The 27,100-nt window shown below is 27.7% G+C and overlaps 1 protein-coding gene across 1 annotated transcript in view; it reads right to left on the bottom strand.

Moving 5' to 3' along the window:
- The window catches only part of LOC129958880 (uncharacterized), a 48,514-nt gene extending 29,398 nt beyond the window's left edge, over positions 1–19,116 (bottom strand). The window contains exons 1-2 of the mRNA XM_056071601.1: positions 19,045–19,116; positions 2,218–2,307 (exon numbers count right to left, since the gene is read on the bottom strand). Coding sequence (XP_055927576.1) covers positions 2,218–2,233 — 16 coding nt within the window. The 5' untranslated portion in view covers positions 2,234–2,307; positions 19,045–19,116. The remainder of the gene's footprint in view (positions 1–2,217; positions 2,308–19,044) is intronic.
- Between the last annotated feature and the right edge of the window lie 7,984 nt (positions 19,117–27,100).

Below are 27,100 nucleotides of genomic sequence, written 5' to 3'. Positions count from 1 at the left end.
AATCTGTGTTTTAAATCTAACATAGTGCATATAAAAAGTCGCTACTTTCTTAAAATGTCATTATAATAAAAAGTAATCTTAGATAAATAATACTTGTAAGAACACTGTGGTTGGTATTTCGAAAGTAGAGCCGGGGTATTTGGAAATAAGGAGTAATTGGTGAAATTTTAGTCAACTTAAAAAAACCTGTACTTTGGTAAAGACACTATAAGGGAAGAAAGAAAGAATATTTTCCGGCCTTTTCACAGTGTTAACTTTTGTTTGTTATAATTGCAACTTTGTTTTAAAAAAAGTTCATCCGGAACTTTCGTAAGCTTCAGTGTTCATTCTCTACATCAGTTAAATACGAGACAATTAATTTATATATTACAGTATTTGAGAATAAGGAGTAATTGGTGAAAATTTAGTCAATTGAAAATACATATACTTTAGTAAAGAGACTCTAAGGGAAGAAAAAGAATAGTTTCCGATCTTTTGCAGTGTTTGCTATCTTATAACTATTGTTTGTTATGATTGCAACTGTGCAAAGTGCACCCGGAGCTTTCGTAAGCTTCAGTTTTCATTCTCTACACCGGTTATATACAAGACAGTTAATTTATATATTTCTTGAATGTGTAGGATATAGCAATTACAAAGAAAAAGAAAATTTCGTGTTTAGAATTTCTTCTGAGAATCAAGCTAGTGTTCCCAATTACCCTTAATAATTCTCATTGTTGATTAATTGTGATCAGTCTTTTAATGCATAGGAAACTTATATTTCTAGGTTATAAATCTCATTCCACTGAATATCATCGAGTTAAATGAGAAAAGTTATGAAAACACACACACTACTGTTAACAATTTTGTATTATTTAAAAAAAAAATCATTTTTATTTTCAGACTGATATCTACCCAGAAGAATTCGAAATTATTACTTTCTCCTACACGAAGGAGCGACATTTTCACATTTTCATGCCAAATGCCAGTTTGAGCATTAAAGTGAAAGTCGTATAAGGATCGAGGTTACGTGACGATAAAGCAATGACTTGGTGACGAGAGAATTCCAAGTTCAAGACCTAATTTCGCCGAAGATGCGTCGTGAATGCGGGTCTATTAAAGTCTAGCTTTTATGTCGAAGGTCATACAACCTCCTGCTGGAGTAGAATAGAAATTTGAAGATACAGGTTGCAACCCAAGCGGCAATCTTTTCATATAACCTCTGTTCAAAATTATGAGGCCCTCAAAAATAGAACTCCTGATTCTTCAAAACGAGTCATTAATATAACCAAACTAAACAAAATAAATACTTATATGCAAATGCAAGAAAAAGTACTGACGATTGTTCGTATTTTTAATAATGAAGAAGTAATGGTCATTTCTAACCTTCTCTAAATTCGATTTAATTAAAATTGATGTTTGCTTTTGAAAGAACACGAAGGATATATTGAGACAGACTTAGTAATTTTGAATTGTGATCGGACGACGAGAATGACGTTTGAGTTGGCATCTCCCTTCCAAAGCATTTGCACCCGTCTGTAAAAATGCCGTTTGATCCACAAGTTAAGATTTACCATGCACCATTCCCATATGACTTTTTGTGGAACGGGTATAGAATCTGTGAAAATTCGAACCCGTTATCAAGATTTTCCCACCTGGCCACAAAGGTTCATTCGTTAAAATTAATAAAAAAGATCAATATGGATCAGTAAAATGAATATTCTGATCTTCCTGAACAGAGAGCTTTTAAGCATGTGAGTTAAAACAGAAAACAAAATCTTAAACAGTATTGCTTCAGTATTAAGATTATTATCTCAAATAAACAAGGATAGCAGTGTCCTAATTAGATAGTTCGAGTGGCCACGCTGTTCAACTGCAACCGAAAGGTTGTAAGACTAAAGAGGGACCGAGGTTAAAAAGATCAAATCTCCGGAATACCCTGAACACAATTAACATCCCTAAAATGCATAAAATAAAACTTATTCATGAAAAGCTTCACAGAATGCTTATTAAAACTTTTAATACAATCATGCAATTAAACTCAAATTACACACAACAAACTCAAAGAAACCAAAGAACAAAAAACACATTAACAACAACAAAAGAAGAAAACACTACATTGGGAAAATGAAACAAAATGAAAAAGACAGGATTTGAAATCTCTATTAAAGATAAAATTATTTTGCGCAGTAATTTCACTAATGAAGCATTTACAGAATTGATATAAAGTAAGATACTTACTAAATGGGATTATCATGGAGCACTCTTTAGTCTAACGACAATAAAAGCACTGATGCGATAAGGAACAGAACTATGACAGGCTCAGCAGATCTATGGAAAAAGAAACGTAAAATTTAGTCATTTAAAATAACAGTAATAAAATAATGGATACCCAGAAAAAGCAAGTCGAAGATTTAAAAGCAGTACTTACGATCAATACGAATAAAAATAAAATAAAAGGATGTTAAAAAATTGCGCCCAGAAATCAATCCGAAGTAGATAAAATCAATAATAAACATAAAATAAAAATAAGATAAAAATTTTAATATTTTAACTGTAAAAAGTAAAAATATAAAGGCAAACCAACTGATTAAAAGTTGCTTTTCAATCTGTCTCATATATTGTTTCTAATATTAAAAGCTTCGTCCATCCAGAAACCAAGACTTTTTAAGTGTATCTGCAGGGTTTTTTTAGAGTGTTACTCTTTTGTGAACAAGCAGTCAAAGATATAATGATCTGCACCACCCCTAAATCCGCAGATGCAATTTGGTGAGCTTAATAGATGATATGTTAGATAATATGTGAATGCATTAGAATGTTTAATAGATGAATGGAAATACATGAGAAGAAAGCATGTACTCTAAAGAAGTAAATTCAGATTTCATGTTAAATTTTAAACCACTTACTTGGAAAAACTAAAAATTGAACCAAGTGCATTTATATTAAAGATAGATAAATTATTTTTAGTTTTACGCAATCAAACGGAACTCTACTTCTGTGTATGTCAAGACATAGTTCCATTCTTTTAACTGACAGTTAAAATCTCCCAGAAAGGGATTAAAAGAATTTCTTTTAAATCAACGATGCCCTAATGTAAAGTAATGAGCAATCTAGTAGTCAGGCCTCGCTTGAGTAATCAGTGGGTTCTATTTTAGATCCAACTTCCTTCCTATTAAATTGTATAGAAATTTGAAACGGGGAATGCTAGCTCAGAAGTTAACCTCGTCATCTGATTGCGAATCAAATCTATGATATTCGTCCCAAAATTGCCCCGTGTTACTGCAAACCGGGGCATCACTATCACTGAACTCGAGAAAAAACAACGACAATTGATTTTAACTTCCTAGAATCTAGAAACCTCACATATGGAAAAATATACTAATTATATTCCGGTATTAATTACTTCTTTTAATCACTGATATATTACCTGAAACGGGTATACTGAAATCTTATTCCTTCGTCTTTATAAACTTAACTAAAAGAGAAAGGAAATAAGTTTGTTTCAGTTTCTTTCCAACCGATAAAAATGTATATTTGGAGAGCTGACTAAAATAATCCACTTATGATAAAGAGGAATACAAAAAAAGCACTCAATTTCGGAAGCAACATAACGAAAATTATAGTTCCCCAAAGAGCAATCGAGGGAAATTTAAGCGGCCTTAACTCACAAACAACTGTTATTTGCTTTCCCCGTCTGTGAACTGAAAGTGCACAGAAGAGACATTTACAGAAATCGTCTCGGAAATTCCTCTCGACCTGACCGTAAAAAGTGAGTGTTGAATTATTAAATTATTCCAGACAGCAGACAATTCCCTTATGAAATAAATTAAAACTTACTTGAAGATTGCCTTTGGTACTTTTTCGTTCAAACCGCGTATTTTAATATTCTATTTTTCATTCGTTTATATAATTTAATCAAAAAGCCTGCGAACATTAAATAAACATGTTTCCAAAGAATTATCCAACTAAAAGAAAAACCTGGGAATTACATAAAACACAATATATTCAAAGGGTTGTTGATTTGAACTGGTACGTTTTTTTTTCACTGATAAATGAATTGAGTTAGTAATCAGTGAAAAATTATAGCGTTAATGCATTATAATTAGTCAACAAATTACTAAAAAATTGGGAATTAATGCATTTTATTTCATTACACTATTTGAAGTAAAAATATATGCGAGAGAGTCACGGCATGGTTGAAGAAACTGCTCTTTATAAAAGCGAGTTTTTGATTTATTAAATCATTAAGAAAAACTTGCATGAAAAAATATTTTTTAATTCGGTTTACAAAGCCGTATATTCAGAAAAAAAAAAGATATTCAAAATATTATATAATCATAAACCTAGAGAAATCACCAAACAACAAATTCTTTAATGCAAAATATAAACTACCATAGGCAGCAGAATAAAATAGCATGTATATAGAAGAAACATTTAAGTAATGCTACAAAAAAGCTCTATGTTTCAAACATTTTAGAAAACTTAATTTAAGTGTGTGTGTGTGTTTTACACTAATAGGAATTCCACAGAAGATGTATTTAATGAAGGTATTGTGCGAAGAGGAATTCCACAGAAAATGTATTTAATGAAGGTATTGTGTGAAGAGGAATTCCGTTTGGCCTTAAATTAAGGAAATGTAGTTGATTTATTAAATTTACCTGACAAAGGTTTTTTTTCTTTTGAGTCTGGATTAATTTCAATTCGACAATAAATTAAAACGTGCTTTAACATGGCTTACAATGTAATATAATTTAAACAGAAAATTTTTTGATTAAAATGAGCTTCGAAATAGATTAAATGATATATTATCAAAGAAATAATTGAATTAATAAATTACTTATCTTTTGAAGAGATATGAAAAATAAAGAATTAGCCAGTGAAGTAATCGTAGAAAAGTTATATATATTGCAACTACTAAAAGCATTACAATGGAAATGGGATCTTCAAGAAGTTTTGCTTAAGTTTGTCGAAAAGTAAATAACTTTTGTTGACTATAAAGCTCCCAAAGAAAACATTTGTAAAAATGATTTCGGAAATTCCTATCGACTTAAACCTGATAAATGAATTGTTAAATAATTTAAATACACTCTTTCTCCTCTTATACAATTTTCAATGGACCAGAGGTGTAAACGATGGGAAGTGGAAAAAGCATGAAACCACTAATATAGGTAAAAATGCTCTGGAACAGAGAAGTGGTCTCTCCTAAACTTCCTCGTATACTCTCTAATAAATGAACTTGTGTATTATTAACTGCACTTCAACGGCGAACGATAGTTACGAAAGAGAAAATTAGCGCACAATCTTCTGCAGTTAATAGCTGAAATTCAGTTAATACACAAGAGGCAGAACACAGAATGTGCATTTTGGCCAACCTTTTCATAATCAATTGGTACCAAAACTTGAGACAGAACAACAACTGTAGACACAAAATCATATACCAATCAATTGGTACCAAAATTTGAGACAGAAAAATAATTGTAGTCACAAAATCACATACTAATCAATTGGTACCAAAATTTGAGACAGAACAACAATTGTAGTCACAAAATCACATACCAATCAATTGGTACCAAAATTTGAGACAGAACAACAATTTTAGTCACAAAATCACATACCAAATTCCACATATTTAAATCTTTGCATTTTTGAATAATCGCTTTTACATGCATGTGAAAATACAGATCTACAAACAATGGATTTTGTTCTAAATCCGAAACATGTTTACACCTTAGATGTTAAATATGTGTATCAAATTTTATCCCTCTAACTATCTTCGTTTTGTTGCTATCATGTTAACTTATATTCGGTCAGTCAGCCAGTCAGACTTTATCTAAATGGAATTCTTTCAAAATTTAGTAGCGATCGACAAATTTAAGTAAAGACTGAATACTGATTTTCAGCCGTCTAGTTCAAAGCGTTTTTGAGTCCCAATTCCGAAAAAGTGTTTTTCGGATTGAAGGAGGTCTGAAATGTGAAAATCCATTACAACCCCAAGTTCAATGTTTTTGAAGTTTGCAACTTTTTTTTTTGTTTGTTTATTTTGTATGCACAAAGTGAAAAGGAAGTAAATTTCCACAAAAGCATTTTCCTCATTATTGTTTTACAGAATTTTCTAAATCTTCGTATTCTTTTCAAATATCAGCTTTTAAAATTTAGCTATTTTGTGCATATAAAGGAGATTTATTACACCTTAGGTCATTCCGTACCCGTACTATGAAACATAAAATACAATTACACAATATTTTAACTACCCTTTTCCTAGACAGTCGATAAACAAATTTATACAATTCAATTTTCCAATGTAATATTTATTCAATGAATAAATATCGTATAAAATAAATGAGATTATTTATTGATGTTACCTTCCGTTTATTAATCTATTTATCCACTGTCTAGTAGAAGTATAGTTTAAATATTGTGTAATAAATTCTTTTAACTTGATTATGTTTCATATTATGGATATGGAATTTCTTTCAATGCAAATACTCTTCTTTATATGCAAGAAACAAATTTTAACCAGTATTGGATTTACAATATTAATAAACATGTATTCAGGAAGAAAAACACAATTTGTGCTTTCTACCAAAATAATGTAATTCAATATCAATTTCTCATATTCCGGATGTAATGGAATGTCCCCTAAAAAATGAATATATTTTGATAAAAAAGTAGATGGATAATTGGGGAGAGAAGATACTTTTATATAAAACTTTAAAGTAATCCACCTTTAAATAAAATTTAATTTACATATGTGAAATAATAAAGTAGTACAATGGCAAAAACAATCGATGTTTTAGACATTATATCAAGTTATAATGGAAAATACAAATTGTTTTTAAGAATTGAAAATGTAAAAAAGAAACATTTATGGAAATTAATGCAGAAATTTTACCCCAATACTTCTAAAGTGGCTTAAGTAAAGGAAGAAAGTAAACACTATTGTTGAACTGCTAAATTAGTCTAGACCTCAATTCACTTTACAAATAAATTCAATCACTCTCGAAGATTGTTTACGACATATTTTCAATTAAATTGCAAATGTTAGAAAAAAGGAAAATGGAAGAAATAGGATATCTTCAGAAAGCGATCGGAGTCAGCCAAAATAACTACTTGAAACTATTCGATTCAATTAAAATAATTTTTGAATCAGTAATAATTTTTATTCTTTCAATTGAAGAGAACGGGACGAATAATAATTAAATACAGCGTGGCATTCATAACGAAATTCTTAACGAAATTTTAGGAATCGTATAATTATCATATAAATTGAAACTAACTGAATAGAGCGATTATAATTATAAAGGAGAAATAACGAAACAGTAGTTTGACAGCAAAAATACACACCATTTCATAAATTAAGAACAATTAAGAGTTTTTCCAGGAAAAGTTATTTTGATATTGAAATTTCCTTTTTATCATTGACTTTGAATTTAAAATTTCTTAAACATCATTATTTAAGAGTTATTTACCTAATGAAGTGTTATTTTAAACAATTGATTGTGCCATTGATATTTTACACACATTTCTTTAGCTTCACTTAACTCATGTTTGTAAGATGAAATTAAAACGAATGCAAAGATGAAATTTTGTGCGGAATTCTTTACACATCTTCTGATTATATAAAAATTTACATACTTGTGTGATATCGATGTCAATTCAATATTTTAACTTTTTTAGAACATTATCAGGTAACTAATTTGATCAAATATTCATTCCAAACGACTGAGGCCACTTGGTACTGAATTTGAGAAAAAATTATTTCATAATTTTTTTACTATTCTTAATAATAAATACTAAATAATAATAAATAAAAGTATAAAAAGCAGAAAATATCACATAAAAATGTGTTTTAACAAACTATTTGTATTAATTTTTTTTTATTGTGAACTCAAATTCTGAACGACATTTCAAAATGTTTTTTACGCAAAATTTTAAAAATCGAATTTTGTTCCAAAATTTAAATAATTTTTTTTGACATTTTTGTATGTCTTATTTGATCCATAGCTTGAGGCATTTTTTATTTGATTTCTGATCTGTAATAATACAGGAAATAATTTTCAGAAACCAGAAATTTGAATGACATATTACAAATTTGAATAAAATATTATTAAGAGGTTTTCAAAATAACTGATATTATTTACAGTAAAGTATAGATTGCATATTCATATTGCAAACTTAAGATGTATTTTGAATATGCCAATATCGAATTGCGTGCAGAGAAAAAATTAATCTGAAATAATAACTACGGATTTAGCTAACCTGTTAAGTATATTTACCGAATAGTTCTGGCAGAATGCAGTTTGTAAAGCAAATGCAATTTATATGAGTATTATTATCATTTTATGAAAAAGATAAACACGAACATATTGATTTGAATGATATCAATTAATTTTATTAAAAATGTATATTGCATATTTAATTGTCTATCTTTTTATAGTCATTAAGTTTACTATTTTATTTTTAATCGAATTTACTTTTAAATGGTATAAAATACATAAAAATGGCAAAAAAACTCTTGAAGAATCTTCTATATTCCCAAATTGTAATATACCTTCTCATCTGAGTGGTATGAAAATTTAGAGAAAGGACTACCGGCTTGAGTGCTATTTTTATATGATCACGATGCAAAATTATGAGATCTATCTCAAAGGACAAATGTAGCTTCGAAATAAACTATTTATCTAACTAAACTAGATTAAATCAAATTGGATTGGCATTTTGTATAGTAGTTATTCCCAATGTGCTTTAAAGAATCTTTGACATAGTAAAAATTCTATTTATTCTATTTTATTTTTCCATGTTGTCTTTCTTTTATTTTTATTTTTCTAATATTCATTCAAAATGAAACTAATTTAATTCATTCTTTCTTGTTATATGGCCAACATTGTTCGACCACATATCTGCACCAAGCAATAAATTCCATTTAATTTATTTTACTCTCACATATTGCCTCCTTCAATCTTTTTTTAATTTCTTCATTCATTCTTCTTACATGTTCAGTTATCAACCCATTTCAATTCTGCACGAAAGAATAAATTTTGCTTAATTCATCTTATTCTCACATTTCGTCTTTCTCTTCTATTTTTATTTTTTGATGCCAGTTCGAAAGGCAACTAATTTTCTTCATTCTTCTTACTTTATATATACAATCCGATTTCATTTCTGTTCCTAACAGTAAACATTTAAAAACACCTAACAGATAACCAATATATATCAGATTTAATGCTAGCTATCAATGATAATAAACCGACATTCATTCTGAAATCATTTATTATCAGCACGTAGCTGGTAGCATTCCAGGCCACTGGATGCAATATAAGGGCAGTCAAAGCAGGGAGAATCACTTCAGAGATACAAAATTGTTCTTCAGCTGAGACACGGACTTCTACTTTCTTTAATTTCTGGTTGTTTCATTAAAAATTCAACAGCCCAGAAAAATGTTTCTTATTTTTGTTAACTTTTTTAAAGATTTTTAAAGACAATTATGAATGCCCTGATGCAGTGATTAACGCTTAATGAAAGAACTGAAGTCCTATACTAAATAAAATCTTGCTAAGATAAAGAGGGAATTAATAATAGTGTAATCTCCTTACTTCATATGATAATAAAATATAATGAGTTTTAAAGTCATTCATTACTGTTACTATCAGTCACTGAATCGATTTTATTCATATATGGTTTATTTTCTGTCATATTTGGTAATAACAAACAGTTTAACATCGTAATAGAATGTTTCTGTTTTTCTAAATATTTTTAAGATTTTTTAAAGAAATGTTTTTAATATCATTATGAAGTGATTGGATTTCATTGAAATATCTATAGGACAAAACTATACAACATTTTGATAAGATAAAAAAGGAATAATATGGCATTAATTTTATTGCTAAATCCATTGAGTTGATGACTATACCATGTTATATCTTTCTTGGAATAAAATCAATACTTCTTATACTAGTTAAAGGAAGTCATCCTGAATTATGAAGACATGTGACATTACAACATGACGTCTGATATTAGACGGCATGACATATTTTTCATGCGTTTGTGACGTTACGAATATCAACTTCATCAAATGTGATAGAAACATTTTGCAACCAATAGAATATTTTCAATATGCTAATTTAGAACATAAGTATGGTGAAAATTATAATGATAGAAATAAACGGTTTTAAAAAATTCATTATACAAGATTAACTTGTATTTTCATTCAGGAAAAAAACTGGTTTTTCCTAGGCTTGAATCTTTTCTGAATTTCGCAATAAATTTTGAATCGCTTCCATTCAGATTCCCTTCCATCAACGACTTTATTTCCGTTTCAAACAAAAATGCTCTCTTTTCTTTTCTTATATTATTTTTTTGGTGATAAATGCACAATAGTACTGGGAATCCCACTTGATTTATGTGAAATCGGTTTTTATGAACACTTATTCACAAATAAATGACTAATGTGTATAAAACTTATTTAGTTTACTGATACTTTTCACGTTTATATGCACATCTTTAGTTTTCTTTTATAAAAAGTTAACTCCACTGTTATAACAGGTATCATATGCTTAAATAAAATACCATATGGTTATTTTAGTTATTTTTATAGTTATTTCTTTTTATTCTTTGAGTCACAATCGTGCTGTGCTATGATATATCTCAATATGAAGTATTTATATTTGATATGATGCTCTTAGGAAAGTCAATATGATATGTGAAATAGCATTCACCGAAGGGTTAAAAATTCGAGTACGAGCATGAGAGGATAAGATGTTCAGTTATTCTATTGCATACCAACTAGTGAAACAATAAAATAGGCTAAGTTATTGGTGTTGCTAACGACTGGACATACCCTGATACAGCGAAGAGATCTTTTCATAGGATATGGCATAACAGCGTTAAATGCATAAATAATCAACATTCATTTGGTGTTAAATTTTCAGTTGCGAATTTTGTAAGATAGATTCGTAGATGAAGATTAATTTCTGCAGATGTAAACTGTCATTTTATAAGTACAAAATCATATGGCGAAGAGCCAAAATTGAAATAGGTTGGCTGAAAATGGATCGCTGCCAAAGTGTGAAATTGACTATTTTATGTTTACTATTTTCAGAAGTGTCATTTACTGGAATCGATTATAATGTAAGCTTTTTAAGCCTATCGAATAAAAGTCAATTACTTGAAGAAACTACTAAAATTATATTTTTGAGGTAATTTAGAAGTCTGTACACGAAAAAACTTCAATTTCTTGTATTGTTATTGGATTATTTTTTTCATCAGTTGTTTCGTATTGTGATTATGTTTATTAATTTTTATGCAGTAGGCCACGCAATAGCGTCCCAAATATATGATGCGTTGTAATCATTTATCTTATTTTGTTCTAAATTATAATTTTATTGATCTATAGAAATACTAATAATACAGCAATATTAATAACTTTAGCTAAAAAGATGGAACATGCAAAGTTTTTAATAATACATTATGTATTATTAAAAAAATTGCGAATAAAAAGTCTTAAAAAGGTTGGATTGTTTTTATTTCCCTTATTAAAAAATGGATTGCATTTATTTCCCTTATTAAAATAGGAAACAGCTATGCTTCCGGATTAATAACTGTATAAAAATTTAATCATCGGTTTAGCAGATTTGACCATTCGTGAACTTAATTATGGTAAATTATTCATTAAACGTTTCCTTTAATCTTTATAAGCATTAACCATAAAGCATGCGCGTCCATTGAAGAGAGCATTTTTTAATATCTTATAAGCACTAGAGAAATAATAAAATTCTCAAATAAAAATTTAACAGATTATCTTAACAAGAAAGAAACTAAGTGTTTAAAATTAAACTTTAAAAAACTATTTTTCTGAATGGAAGTATCTTCGAAATAAAAACAAAATAGACAAAATAGAAGACAAAAAACATTTTTTATGCCTTAATACTCTTTGTCATAAGATCCGGATCTATGAATCCATTTCCATAATTTTTAGATGATCGCTCTAGACTGCGAGGATTATTTGATATTTATTCCCATTTGAAAAAATAAAGGCAAATATTTCACAGGAAAAGATATAGATTTTCTCATATTTCAAAATCCTTAAAATAGTTTTTGCTATTTTTGTATAGAATAAATAAAAAAAACATTTTGCTTCAAGCCATTTTAAATCCATCTTTTGAGTGCAACATATATTTTTATAAACTATTTTGTCAAAATGAATAAAGGAAGCGATGGAGAAATTGATATAAATATTGATCAAACTTTAATATAAGTTTATAGATCCCACAAAAAATCAAGATTGGGGAGGGGGGGGGGTAATGAGAGATGATGTATGGATTTTGTGCCAAATTTAATATTATTAAAGGCTATTTCTTTAAAAAAAATTCTTGAAAGATTCTGCAAGATGAGACTGTCTCTATAACTGCGATATTAATGCATATTGAAAATGAAACCTAATTTTTATTCAATAACTATGTCTAGACAAAACAACGATTATTTTATACGTTGTTGACGTGATTTTTTTTTATAAATTGCCTTTACAATTGGATCCTAAAATTCAATTTTGTATTCGTCTTTGAATAATTTAACAATAAAAGCAGATTTCATTCGTTTACGTTGGATAACACTGAAATAATTTTATAAAGTGAAATATATTTGCATCATTTTTTGCAATTCGTTAACAGCACTTGTATTAATTTATTGTTTATAATATGCTACTAACTAATAAAATATCTTAAACACACTTAAGCATTCATTTAGGATTTTATAAACCATGTATAAGTAAATCTTCAGGAATTTTAATTTGGTCATATAAATTTTTATCGAATTTATACATTTTTATTGAGTTTATACAAATTGTAGAAAAAATTTTACCAAGTTTTTATTTGTAATTATTATATTATTAATTTTGTTCATTTTTTTATTTTCTGAATAATTTTCTTTCCAACTGAAATTAACATACTTCTACAACTTCTATGAATTTCTCTAACTTTATAAAAAAAATTTCAATTCACAATAATTTAATACAAACAATATTTAGTTTCCTAAAATAAGAATTGAATATATTTCCTTCTATTATTCGTAACCTGGAAATGAATTTTCGAAAATCTATAAAAGATATCCTATATTTCCTAAAATGAAATACTTCTGCACTTTTTGTATTATTCACTAGAGAGATATGCATTTTTGATAATTTGCAATACTTTGTTCTTGATAGAAATAATTGTAGCCCTATCTGCATAATTCACAATTCTGTGTTTATTCAACTCTTAATTAAGTGCTCAGTTAACTAAAAATTTAACATGAGTAGCTTGCGCTCACCTTTACATATTCATAGATTTATGTTGTTTTTATAAATATTCAGAAGTATATGATGAGTCAAAACAGAACTTTCAGTTAAAATAAATTGCAACGGAAATCAAAGTGATATGTTAATTTGAAAGAAAGTAGTTTACTAATTATTCTTGATGAGTTTTTATTTCAATAAAAATTCAAAAATATATTCAAATCTATAATGTAACACATTTCAAATCATAATAGGGCTAAAATATGCGATTCTTCGACATTTAATACCACCATTTGAACAAGCGCTTTAGGTTACTAGGTAATGCTAGCTAAAGATATTTTCATAGCATTTATCTTTAATGTATTACTTTATTTCCAATATAAAATTCTAAAATCGTTAAATAACGAAATGCATGAAGTCTAAAAACAATAAACCCACAAAAAAATTTTCATTCAAAGCCGCGAAGTTATCGTTTGCGCTCTAAAAAAATCGTGGATGTATTTTTGAACAAAATCTTTTATCCAATTGAAGCGACACAAATAGTTTATCAACTTCAAATGTCTAAAAGAGAAAAAAAATTTCACTGTCCATGACAGCTGTTTTAGACGTTTAACTTCATTTGTGGGACACGTTGTCTTTTATTTCTCACTCAAATCGGATATTGTCATTTAATAACATTTTTTCAACTCAAATAATACAATAATATTGGAAAAAAAGTACAATAATATTGATCTAATGTCATTGTTCCACAGATTATTATTAGAGTGGAAACAATTATATTGATCAAATGTCACCGTTACAGGGATTCTTATTAGAACGGAAATAATTGTGATTCTGATTAAAGTAGGCGCTAATGGAAAAGACAGAAAAAAAAAGATGTTTACGTTCTTTAATAGATTTCTTCTTTTAATGATAGTCGAATGAACTGATAATTGAAAAAAAAAAGCGATACATGATGATGTTACATAAATAAAATTAGTTTCTTATTTTTACTTACTTTAATACTAGAACATTCTACATGTATTTTCTTCTGAAAATGAGTATTTGCGCCTGAATATCAAGTAAATGAGATTTTCTGAGGATTCGCTTGTATCAAATTTTCAGAATTCATTAATTCAATTCAGAATCACTGAAATGAGTCGTTAATGCGATATTAAAAGAAATATTGATTAATTTCCCACTGACAGTAAACCACGCCTCCAGCTCTAGAACCTTATCATCCCAATCCGCTGAGTAATTGAAATGCACTGATTAGATTTAAGTGACGCAACGCTTGCAAATTAGGTTTATTATAAAATCTTATTTAATTTTCTTCGTGATAAGCGAAAAGTGCTACTTACGTAAGAAAAATGTAGCAAATTGAAAAGGTGAATTGTTAACTAGATATTGAGAAATAAATTAGAAGGACACTGAAACCCTAAAAATTAAGATTTTATCTGTGTCATCAAACAAAAGAAATTTTTGCGTAGCCCAGAAAGATGAAAAGATATTATTTCTTATCAGAAGATTTATTTTTAAAACTTGTCAGAAAATGTATTTTATAATCTCATTAAAAAACTGTAGAAGATTTTTCTCACAAATTTGTCTAACAAGAAAAATGAATTATAGAACTGGAAAAAAATTAACAAAATTGGAAGAAACTTCCCATTTAATCAATTTTATTAATTAATAAGATTCTTGAATAATGCTACAAGTGAGATTAGATTAGTCACTATAGAAAATTTTGAATTTTAAAATTATGAAACTTAAATGAGGTGGAAGTAATATTTGAAAAAAAAATTGTACAAAACAAAGTTTTCCCATCTTCTAATATTGACCATTTCCTTTTAAAAAATGATTAAAATAAATTTATATCTTTGGTTCTTTCTGAGAAAATTTCATTCAAGACATTCTAAAAATGATCAGTTTAAGAAGTTTTATCTAGCGAAAATGCTCACTAATTAACCCTCCATTGGAAGCGGTTCATTTATGCGCCTTATTTGGCGAAGCGATTTCTAAGATCGCAGGCTCATTCCTTTAATTATAAGGGCTTAAACTTAATTTTCATTATTAGATAACTAAAATGTGTTTATTTTCGAGTATATTATTCATATTACTACTACTTTACAGAAAAAAGATGGATAAATAAGTCTAAAATAAGGAAACTGAAGCAACTTGAATTAAAATGTTAGTAAATTTACATATAAGGATCTTGCAAATTAGAGCTGACTTTGGCATAAAAATAAACTTATGCATAAATATCTAACTTTAAAAATAAAAACAGGAGACTTGAAAAAATATCGAAATTCCTACTCAACTCCTCATTTTTTGAAATAATAGCATTTTGGCAAAGGTTTTACACTTATTTTATTTTTATTCTAGGCATAAATAAGCACTATAGATAAAACATGTAAATTTCTCCCATATTCTTTTCTTGGAGCTATTGCTGAGCTGACTCACTTTTCGTGAGAGTACGTTGAACAAAAGGAACGTTCAATTCCAGACTATTATTTATTATGTGTTCAATTTCGATATGATGGAAAATGGTGAGCCATCCATCATGGTAAACTGATTATTGGTCTTCTGCTCTCAAAGAAGGAGTCTATTGGTGAAGTTAAGTCTGAAAATTTGTTCTATATCTTATAATGTTTTTATTACTAGTAAATACAATCTAGCTATTTATTTTGGAGGTGATCAGAAGTACATAAAAGTTGGCAAAGATTGCTTTTCCCCCCTTTGAAATCATCTATGATCTTACTTTGTTATATAAACCTAGTTTGAAAACCAAACAAGTTCAGTCTTAGGCAGAACAATTAGTAAATATTGTCATCAGATCTAAAACAAGTCTTCTTCAGAGGCTGCAACTTTAAACCTGCACCGTAGAGTCGAATCAGTTTTAACTCTTTCAAGTCAAATCCATTTTGAATTAAACAATTACAGCAATATGCGATTTGTTAGTAAATTACAGAATTAATAAAATAAAAAATACGGCTTCAGGCTTGGTTTTCTGTCAGATAACAATTCACTATTCTGGTGTTTGCTTAGGTGCAATTACCGCAGAAACTTGATAAATCTCCTCTTCTTAAATATCAATAAAAATATCTAAAAGGGCGAGTAAAATATCAAGAACTCAATTCAAAGACGAAAATAAAATATACCCGAGAAATCGCTGTAGCCTAATAGGAAGTTTAAAAAAAGAACTTAAAGAATTTTGGATGATAGATATCATGATTTGACTACTCCAATCAAAACTCTTATAGACGAGACATCTCCAAAGAGCATAATTTCAATAAAAATTCCACCGAATGATGAACGATTTGGAACATTCAGTAGTATAGCCTTTGAAGCATAGGGATCACAATGCTTATCTCTTTGTATATGCTTAATTCTTCTCGGTTTTTGGTTTGATTATATTACCGTCTTGATTAAAAGCACCAACTGGGATATTTTGGAACGGATCTCGCAATTTTCAAGCCTATTTGAACAACGAAGACGGCCCCTGAGTCGACACATCCTCTCGCTAAAGATACGCGCCGAATTAGCGAGGGGACATTTGGCCCTGACGGATGTGGCGTGCGCCAGACCCGTTTATACAGCGGTTCTTCAATGGAATCGGTTTTGAATCTCGAACCCTCCATTCCCAAACCGGAGTCTTACTACCAAACCATCACAACGCTTCATGCGTCTTGTGATTCAAACCTGCATTAAAAATGCTATAAATATTTATATAAAAATTGTGTAATAATCATTCACATGAAACTGAATTAATACACTAAGATAATAACGATTCATCAGCATTGTATTATAAAAACTACTATCTATAGTATATATTTTATAATGCATTTACATTAGAAATCAGAATCAGTGGGAAACTGAACATTATTGATCCTAAACATGAATATTATAACATAACTTTAAATAAAAATAAGCGTTTTTACAGATAAAACAAAAAAGAGAACATTGGAAAATAATAATAAAAATGAAATCTTCATGATCAAGTAAATTTATTAAAGTCATGAATCAATAAAATCACAAATTCAATTTTTCATAAAATGCGTTTTAATTATGGTTAAATATGAATGAACTAATTCTACTTTAGCCTGGAATTTTTCTAATAATAGGTAAAAAAGAACAAAATCCCCCCCAAAAATCAAATCAGACAAACATGAAATATATAAAAGCAGATCTAGTTACTTATATTTAATAAAATTAAATTCATGAATAAAATACGAAAAATATTTTTTTTTTGTTTATATGAATTCCTATTTAAAGAAACCAATATCTTTTGATGAGTTTTAACCGATAAACAATTGCTGAAACTCAAACAAACATTGTACTAAAACCTGAAACCTCCATATGTAAACTTTAACAATCCAAAACTAAAATAAACTGTAACACAGTTAAATATTATTCCGTAAGTTGAAAAACTATTAAATTAAACTTTATAGTATAGACATGAAAAGATAATAGCTATGATTTGCAAGGTAGGTGTGAAAAAAATAAACCACTGAAAAAAACTTCAAAGCTTAACAAACCCTTTAGCGGGGAAACATGAAATAAAATAAATCTGAAAACTATATTATAAACATCCATCAATATTAACATAAAGTATATCTAATTAAAAGATGGGTAATGAACTTTTAATTAGTTTTCTAACATTAATGATTTTAATACAAAATTATTATCAGTAACTCATTTTCTAAAAAAAAAAATACTCAAATTGTTGTTCATACTAATGAATTTGAAGAGTAAAACCCATAAATTTTCATTATTGTTAGAAAAATATTGAACTATTCAAATTCGGACTTCCGAATTCGTAATTCTGTTCTTTGACGGAGAAGCATTGCAGAGAAAACCAAATTCCAAAAGTTAAGATTGAAGAGAAAACTTCTGTAACGGAACCAATTCCGTTGCTAGACTTTTTATTTTTGGAATAAATATAAATAAATTCATTTTTGACTAAATACCTAAATTACATTAGTCATTATATAAGGGTGCTATTGCCTTACGTAACAAAGGCTTATATAAGTGAAAGCATTTAGGATTTTATTACATACGATATTTTTAAAATAAATTAACGAATAATATCGAATTAAGTACATTTTTTAATAAAACATTTATTTCTTCATCTATTGATTTTTAATACAATAATTATTAAGATATAATATTATATTTGAACCGAAGTGACAGAAACTATCTACGGTATTTTTTGTGCAACTCATAAGGGACGAAAATATAATCTAATAATAATTTTTTTCCAAAGATAATAAGATGACCAATAATTTTATTTTAATTCTTTATTAAGTTCTTTAAATTAATTTTATTTAATTTATATCATTGAGAAATTTTTGAAGTTAAGCATTAAGAATTTTTTGCATGTTTAATTTTATTATAAATGGACATTTTTTTAATCATCATTTTCCATATTATCTGCAAATATTTCTATTGACATTGTTTCTAAATGGAATGATTTAACCTTTCTTCATAATCTAATGAGTTTCATGTTTTACCTGTACTAAAAAAAATGCAAAATTTCTTTATAGGCTTTAAAAAGTTTTAATTACAATTTCCCATCATTAGTGAATATTCTTTTCAAAAAATCTTTCCGAGCGCGTGGTTAAATAATAATTCGATGAAAAATAACTTTGTATTAACTAGCATCAAACAACTTCGAGTTTAATTCTACCATCATCCAATCTGCTAAAGAATTTTCCTAATCCTTTTTCCTGTCTTGATGCAAGAGAACGCCATTAGAGAAAAGAAAGTTATAAAAAGTATATTAAAACTATAAGGTAAGAGAAAGTTAACTTAAATGAACTCACCGCAGCTGATAGAGATCCTAAAATGAAATAGTAGTCGATGCTGAATAAGAGACGGGACGTTATAGGTTTGCGCTTTTATGGCAGTGGTCGAATGAGGATGAAATCGACCATATTTGGCGCCATTTTCCCGAATTTGGCGATGAAAGTATCAAAAGATTGTATGGCGAAGTGGAACTCAAGTGCCAAAAAAGTTTCGTTTTGCAAATTGACAAGTTTCCGGTGGAAAGTTTGAGATTCAGATACATAAAAAATTATACTTCGGAAACAAATCGAGCTTTGGCTTCATGGAAATTATTTTTAAAAAAAATTAAGATAATAGATAAGAAAATATATTTTTAAAACGGTATTGATTATTCCCATTTAATTTATAAATAGTAAGACCGATGTTGACTTTTATAAGCGAAAGAGAATTATGATGTCGCATTTTGCATTTCGAAATTTCGCTCGTTCACTTGAGATTCAGATATATAAAACAGATTTTTCGGAAACAAATCCAGCTTTTGTTTCATGGAAATAATAGATGTGAAAATATTATGTTTGAAAGTTATAATGATTATATGCATTTAATTTATAAATAGAAAGACTGAAGTTGATTTTTAGAAGAGCAAGAGATTTAATGCTGCTGTTTCGTATATTTCGAGAGTTCTCTCATTCATTTGAGATTCAGATACATAAAAAAAATATTTCTCGGAAACAATTCGAGCTTTTGTTTCATGAAAATTACTTTTTTTAAACTAAAATAATAGATTTGAAAATATAATGTTTGAAAGTTATTATTCTTATTTAATTTATAAATAGGACTGAAGTACACTTTTAGAAGAACAAGAAAATTAATTCTGCCTCTTTGTGCATTTTGAGAGTTCGCTCGTTCATTTGAGATTCAGATTCATAAAAAAAAAACATTTTTCGGAAACAATTCGAGCTTTTGTTTCATGGAAATTATTTTTTATAAACTAAAATAATAGATATGAAAATATGATGTTTGAAAGACATAATGATAATTCTCATTTAATTTATTAATAGAAAGACTGAAGTTGACTTTAAAAGAGCATGATAATTAATGCAACCTTTTTGTGCATTTCAAGGATTCGCTCGGTCACTTGGGATTCAGAAATATATATAAAAAAAAATGTGTTAACAAATCGAGCTTTTGTTTCATTAAAATTATTTTTTATTCATACGTAAAGAAATCAAACTTTTATTTCATGAAATTTACTTTAAAAACATCGAGATAAAAAGTATGGAAATATAAAATTTGAAAACAATATTGATTATCTTCACTTAATTTTGAAATAGAAAGATGGAGCCTCTCTTTTAGCAAAGAAATAGAATTAATGTTGCCTCTTTCTATATTTAATGAGTTCGAATCTAATTTTCTAGATTCAGAATTTGATTTCACTTATACAGAGTTTAAAAAAAAAGATTTGTTCACAATGTAGTTTGATAAATGGAATTTATAAACAATATTTAATTCTTATTTAATTTTTATATCATTTCCCAACGTACGTTTACCGTTTTATACATAATGCCAACGAAGCAATTTTTTTAAAAAATATTTAGGACTAGTTTTAATTATTTTTTAAAAACTAAGTTAATAATCTAGCTTTCCCACAGAAAAAATTCAGATTTGTTGTACAAGATTAATAAAAGTTAGATAAAAAAAATTTAACTTTTTAAAAAAAAGGCACATTTTTTACAAAATTCTTATTTAATTTTTATATCATTTACCAATATACGTTTACCGTTTTATACATAATGCCAATGAAGCAATTTTGTTTAAGTATTTAGGACTAGTTTTAATTATTTTTTAAAAACTAAGTTAATAATCTAGCTAGCCAACAAAAAATTCAGATTTATTGTACAAAGTTAATAAAAATTAGATAAAAAAATTTAACTTTTTAAAAAAAAGGCACATTTTTTACAAATTGTTTATGTACCTCTTAATATATTACATAAAATAAGAAATGGGTTTCCTTCTGATGCTGATCTTTAATTTGTTTCTCTTTTTTTTGTAAGACAAAAAAATTCTCAAAAATACATTTATTTTTCTTTCAATTTTTCAAAAAAAATTATTACACATCTTAGACTTAGTTCTATAAGCATTTCCACAAAACTTGTATATTAGAACATTTAAAACAAATTTCACATCCCTGTTTCAATTATTAAAAGGGCTTAGGGTTTCGAAAACAGTGTAGTAAACAAAAATGTAACATGAATATCAATATATTAAGCTTCATCCCTCCAATAGCATAATGTAAAATCCATTGAACCGTCTGTAACTTTTACAAAATATTGATTAACGTATTTTAAATTTCTTGCAATAAACATATTATAACAGATGCTTGGGCGAGAAAAAGAAACTTTTAAAATTTTAAACTTCGATTTATTTCATCCCGGGAGGCATAATTTATGCAAGAAACAAACGATCATAAAAGATGCGTCAGGCTACATTGCGACACTGAAGCAAAGAAGAAAGAAATTTTTTCTTCAGTGATTTTGCTGTGAGATTTTGATAGGGATTTCTTTGATATATGTAAATTTAGGAAAGGGTATCTTAGGTATCTTTAAAAAAATGTTGTAAGCATTAGGAATTTTTATCCCTTCACTCAGAGCGTGAGAAATACTGAAGGCCACAGTTTTCTAGAGCCCGTGTTAAAAATATTGAAGTAACAAGTGGGAACTGGATCCGGAAATAAGAGAGCATTTTAGAATGAAGTTAATATAAGCTAAATTAAGATAAAAATTAGGAAATTAATAAATTAGTTAGTATTTTAATTAGATTAAGAAATACCATTACATATTATATATATATATATATATATAAGCACAGTTTACTAGTAATTTAAATTCATTGCAGTCTCAAAAATTTACACCCTTTATTTCCATTATTTTAAAAATCTTATAATGTATAAGTGCAAAACGCAAAAGTAAACCTAATTTAAAATTTTAATTCTTATGAAGAAGAGCTTTTCGTATGTAAAATGTGCCAAAATTGAAAAAAATACATCTATAAATTTGTTTAAATAAATAATTTGACAGATTTCAATAATAATTGTATCTTCAATTTTGACAGTCTCTTCTCAAGCAGAGAATCTGAAAAATGGATGTAGTAACATTGTTTACTCTCCTGTCATGCATCGAAAATCGCTAAATAACTTAATAAAAATGTGTATACAACTTTGGAACTTTGCAGATATATTTAGAATGATTCAAAATAACTTATGATAAAATAGATTAAATTAAATATTTAAAAAATTATCGAGATTTCAAACAATTTTTAGTGCCATGAAGCTGAAATGATTTTTCTAACAGATTGCTTTCATCCGAACTCTTCACGTGCGAATAATTTTATCCCCTTTCTTTATTTTTCTAATTATATTACTCTCCTTCTCCTGTAATAGATTTAAATTAATTGAATTTTACTTCAAATATTTACTTAATTTCCAACAATCACATCTTGTATCATCAAACCTGAAATTTACCAGAAGATACCAGAAATGCAAATATTTGCTTTTTGATTTTAAGCCCATCTGAATAGATTTTGTCGAAGAATTTATTATAATTATTCCCTTAATTTAATAAAGCACCTTTAGAAATAGTTGATTTTGATAGTTAGCCCAGGTGGCCTAGAAATTTACCCCCAGAATGACATTTTCACATTTTACATCACGAATGTTAATCGTTTCGGAGGAATTCTTGTGTTATAAAGATAGACAAACAGACAGACATGCAGTCATATATACTTTGTTATATTCTTATATATTTATACATTAGTTATAAAAGGGTCATCAAGAAAAAAAATCTAAACTGATAGTGAAGTTATTCTTAATTATAGTGCGCAACCTTTAATCAGGTGATTTGTTCAATATTGCAAAAATAACTTAAGAAATATATTTACTAGTATCTGTTCCAAGAAATAAACTGTATTTTTATTTAGTCTTGTAAAAATGGGGATTCACAGATAAATAACATGAAATTTTCCTATTAAGAAGCATTGAAAGGACAGTATAATCTTGTTAAATGAAAAGGCATCTTATTCTCTTGTTTAGAAACCAAAGAATATATTAAAAATTATTATTCCAAATTTGAACAAAATAAATTCACTGCTTTTTTAATTTATGAGGCTTCTTTTGTTTATCAAAATTTAAAATTCGAGAAAATGGTATTTAGAGATACAAATAAAGCATTAAAATATTAAATATGTAAATAAAAATCATTGCAAATTCTCAAAGAATTAATGCAGAAACAAAATTCAAAAGGTTTTACGAAGTAAACTGTTCAGAGATTAATAAATAAAAATTATAATGAAAAACTGAAATTTTAGTGTGAAGCCCTACGAGCAACGGGTAGATGCCTTTCTTTTCAATCCGTCATTATAACGTTACAAGATCTGGTCAGATCCCCTCATAAATATGCTAAATTTACGTCCGCAAATGGGACGTAAATTTTGCATATTCACATATCAATCAAAACTATCATCGCATCTGGAAAGGTGGGAGTTAGATATACCAAGATACTATAAGATACTAGAACACCTTTTGTGAATGCATAATATAGAATTATTGCAAAAACCTCCTTTTAAAAAAAAATATCGCCGAAAAATCGAATATTCATCTAGAATCGCAACGAAATGAATGCTCATCTTGAGGTACAGTTTTATATTATAAGAATATTTTCAAAGGAAATTAGTGTATCATTGATGATGTCGTGTTCGCGTTACCAAGGAAAGGGGGGTTCAGTAGCTTCTGAGGGTAAAGACCTCTGAGCACCCGAGGGCAGAAGTCTGACTTCTAGCTCACATGAAGATGAAACTCACACATTCGCTTGCACAACCCCTTTTTACAGGGGGGCACATTCACACACCTCACATATAGAACACAGATGACGAACAACCATGCCCGAAACGGGATTCGAACCCGGGACGTCCAGATCACGGGGAAGTGTATCATTACATACTCAATTTTCGAATTAAAAAATCATATCTTGCTATCAATTTATATAAATGCTATTAAGTAATTATAAATAGACAACACTGATAATATAAGAAAATAACTTAATGAAATATAAAAAAAGACCTGGTTCATTTGGTGACCTATTGTATATGTACCCAGGTTCATTCGAAATACGCCGCCGGTGATCAATGCGCTTCCCGTTAGTGTGGAGTGGAAATTTAGAAAAAAAAAACTGTTGTAATCTTAGGTGTTATCCTTATTTTTAAACACTATCCGAATTCATAAGGGCCGTTTATAGATATATGCTAATTTAACTTCAAAACAAGGTGGCAGCCTAACTAAACTACTGAAAAATTTGACAAAAATGACCCTAAACTTATCAGCATCTATACGAAGTTTTATTTTGGCAATTAAAATTAAATAAGGTTACTATATTTATTATTTAAATTTTCGATTATCAACCTATCATTTTACTATTTTTAACGAATATACAATAACAAAATCACTAAGCAAAAATATCATAATTTAAAAATAACCCTTTTGAAGGAAAAGGCACGCAATATAGACATGAATTAGAACTGGGGTTTAGAAGTGGTAATAAGTTTGAAAGCAATGATATAATTTAAGTTAGTATAAAACAAAAGGGTTTTCTTATTAAAATTATAGGAAAAATTATATGAAACCTTCCTTGCCATATAACAGAAATGCACTTTTTGAAAGAGTTATTTTTATTTATTCAATATTTCGGAATTTCAAATCAAATGCTGAAAAAAATCTCATCATATATATATATATATATTATAAAATAATTTATAAATATTTTACTTTTAGTACTTTTCAAATTTGCTAAAACTTATAACGAATCTTAAGAATAAAAATTTCGCTCTTGCATAAAGTAACACGAATTAAAATGTTTTAATATTTCAAAATAATCACCATTTCATTATTTATACTTATTTTCAATTGGATTACTTAAAAAGCCATATTACGCGCATTTTGATAAATGATTAGAAGTAATCGGGGCATCATTTAGAGAAAATGTGGCACCTAATTCAAAGTCCATTTTATTGATGGAAAGTATTTTTCAGCATGAAAGAGTTGTTTAAAGTATCAAATTGTGAGCATTTTGATAAATGATCGGAGGTAATTTAGACACAATTTAGGACAATCGAAATATTCAATTCAAAATCATTTTGTAAATGAAAACTAAATTTGTGCAAGAGCGAAGTTGTTTAAAGAGTCGTATTACACACATTTTGATAAATGATTATACTTAATCAGAAGACAATTTGAGAGTTTCGATAGCATTTATCATATCGATGGAATGCTATGATATTTCAAACAATTTATTATAAGAGCACTTTTTTCAGACTTAATAAGTAAACGCCAAAGTTCGGAAAGTAATTATGCAAAAGACTTTGGAAAAAATACTCCAGAACTATTTTTTCCACTTTGAAATGTTAAAATGAGATATTAGAAACGGAGGTTTGAATTTATATATTTCAACCAAATTACATTATCAATTTTACGGGGTTTTTTTTCAATTTTCAAAAGTATTTATAAAATTATTTCAAATACTTTAAAATTGTCAATTCTTAATAATAAATAAATTCTTTTTCGTCAAACATACTGTGTTCAGACTTTGTGGTAAAAATATTTGAAATTTTATGTTATTAATCGTTATAAGAGCTTAAATATTGGTAAATTAATGTCAAATAATTTTTAAATCATGTAAATCTTATTTAATATGATAAAACTTTAAACAAAAACAAAAGAACAATTAATGCTGTCTCTTTACTCAACTTGACAAACGACATAACACCTAATAATAAAAAAAAAATAGTTAATAAAAACATACATAACAGTTCAAAATGCCCATCAATATTGTTATAATATTTTCACGATATTGTACGGTGTTCAGAATATTGAATAAAGTCGTAAAGATATCATTTAATATCTTGTGGCAATAAGGACACTTTTTTAATGCATTTTAAACAAAAAATTTTTATTTTATTAATTTCTATATAATAATTCATATTTATAAGTTGAGTTCAACATGTTTTAATTCTCCACCAGGTGTTACAACAAGTATTGAATCAGTATTTCATTAAATTTTCAGGAATAATTAACAATTAATTTTTCAAGATAACAAATAGTTTGAAATCACTGGGAATTCAAAAGTGTACAAAATTTCATATATGTTGATAATATGAAGGGAATGAATTTCGATCCCAAAATTCATCCACAAAAACATAAAACAAATCACGTTAGATAAAAGTACATAAAAATATCGAGGGAAAAAAAATCATTTTTGTGCCAAACGAAAGTAATTTTAGCACAAATATATATCACTAGTCAATTGTTGTGGCTGAAGTATGAAAGTTTGAAGAGTGAGGTGCTGGCTTAGTTGTTGCCCAAGACATCTGAACATGGTTCAATTTCAAAATTACGGATGTAGCATTATAACAAAATGTTATTCTATACAAATAATTAAACCTCAAAAAATCTGGACTTAATTTTCTCCACTTATTCGTCTGCAAAACCCCAATTAATTATATTTAGATATGCAAAAGTATTTCCAGAGAATATAAACACCTATCATATATTTAGCAGTCTGTTAACCGTTAGTCTAGGAAGAGTTTAAGAAGCTTTTAATACGTGAATAGTCAATTATTTAACACTAAACGAAAGCTCCATTACCTGGGGAAAGAAATATTTTTCAAGATATTTTTCTTCATCGAAAATGCATTCAACGTTTTTTCCTTTTCACACACAATAAGTTTTAAAGCAAACTTGTCTTTTTTTTCCCTCTAGTATAGCGTTTTGAAACGTTCAAGGAGATTAAATTCTTAGAAGAACCAAAATTGCTCTGAAAGGTATAAGAAGATGTGCGTATATAAAGAACATGTTTTTCCATTCCTCAATTTCAAAAACTGGAATATATTCAGAATATAGATAGTATAAGATCGTATAGATAATATACAATGGAAAAGATATGAGGATAAAGTTAAAGGATAAGTCGAAATAAAATGAGAACTCTCTTAGGGAGAATAAAAAGAATAAGATATAAACCATGTCCTTATAATATCGTCAGAGACGTCGCT

This window comes from Argiope bruennichi, chromosome X1 (assembly GCF_947563725.1).
Source record: "Argiope bruennichi chromosome X1, qqArgBrue1.1, whole genome shotgun sequence".
NCBI lineage: Eukaryota > Metazoa > Arthropoda > Arachnida > Araneae > Araneidae > Argiope > Argiope bruennichi.
The sequence above is the reverse complement of the archived record's forward strand: the minus strand, read 5'-3'. Positions and strand labels throughout refer to the sequence as shown.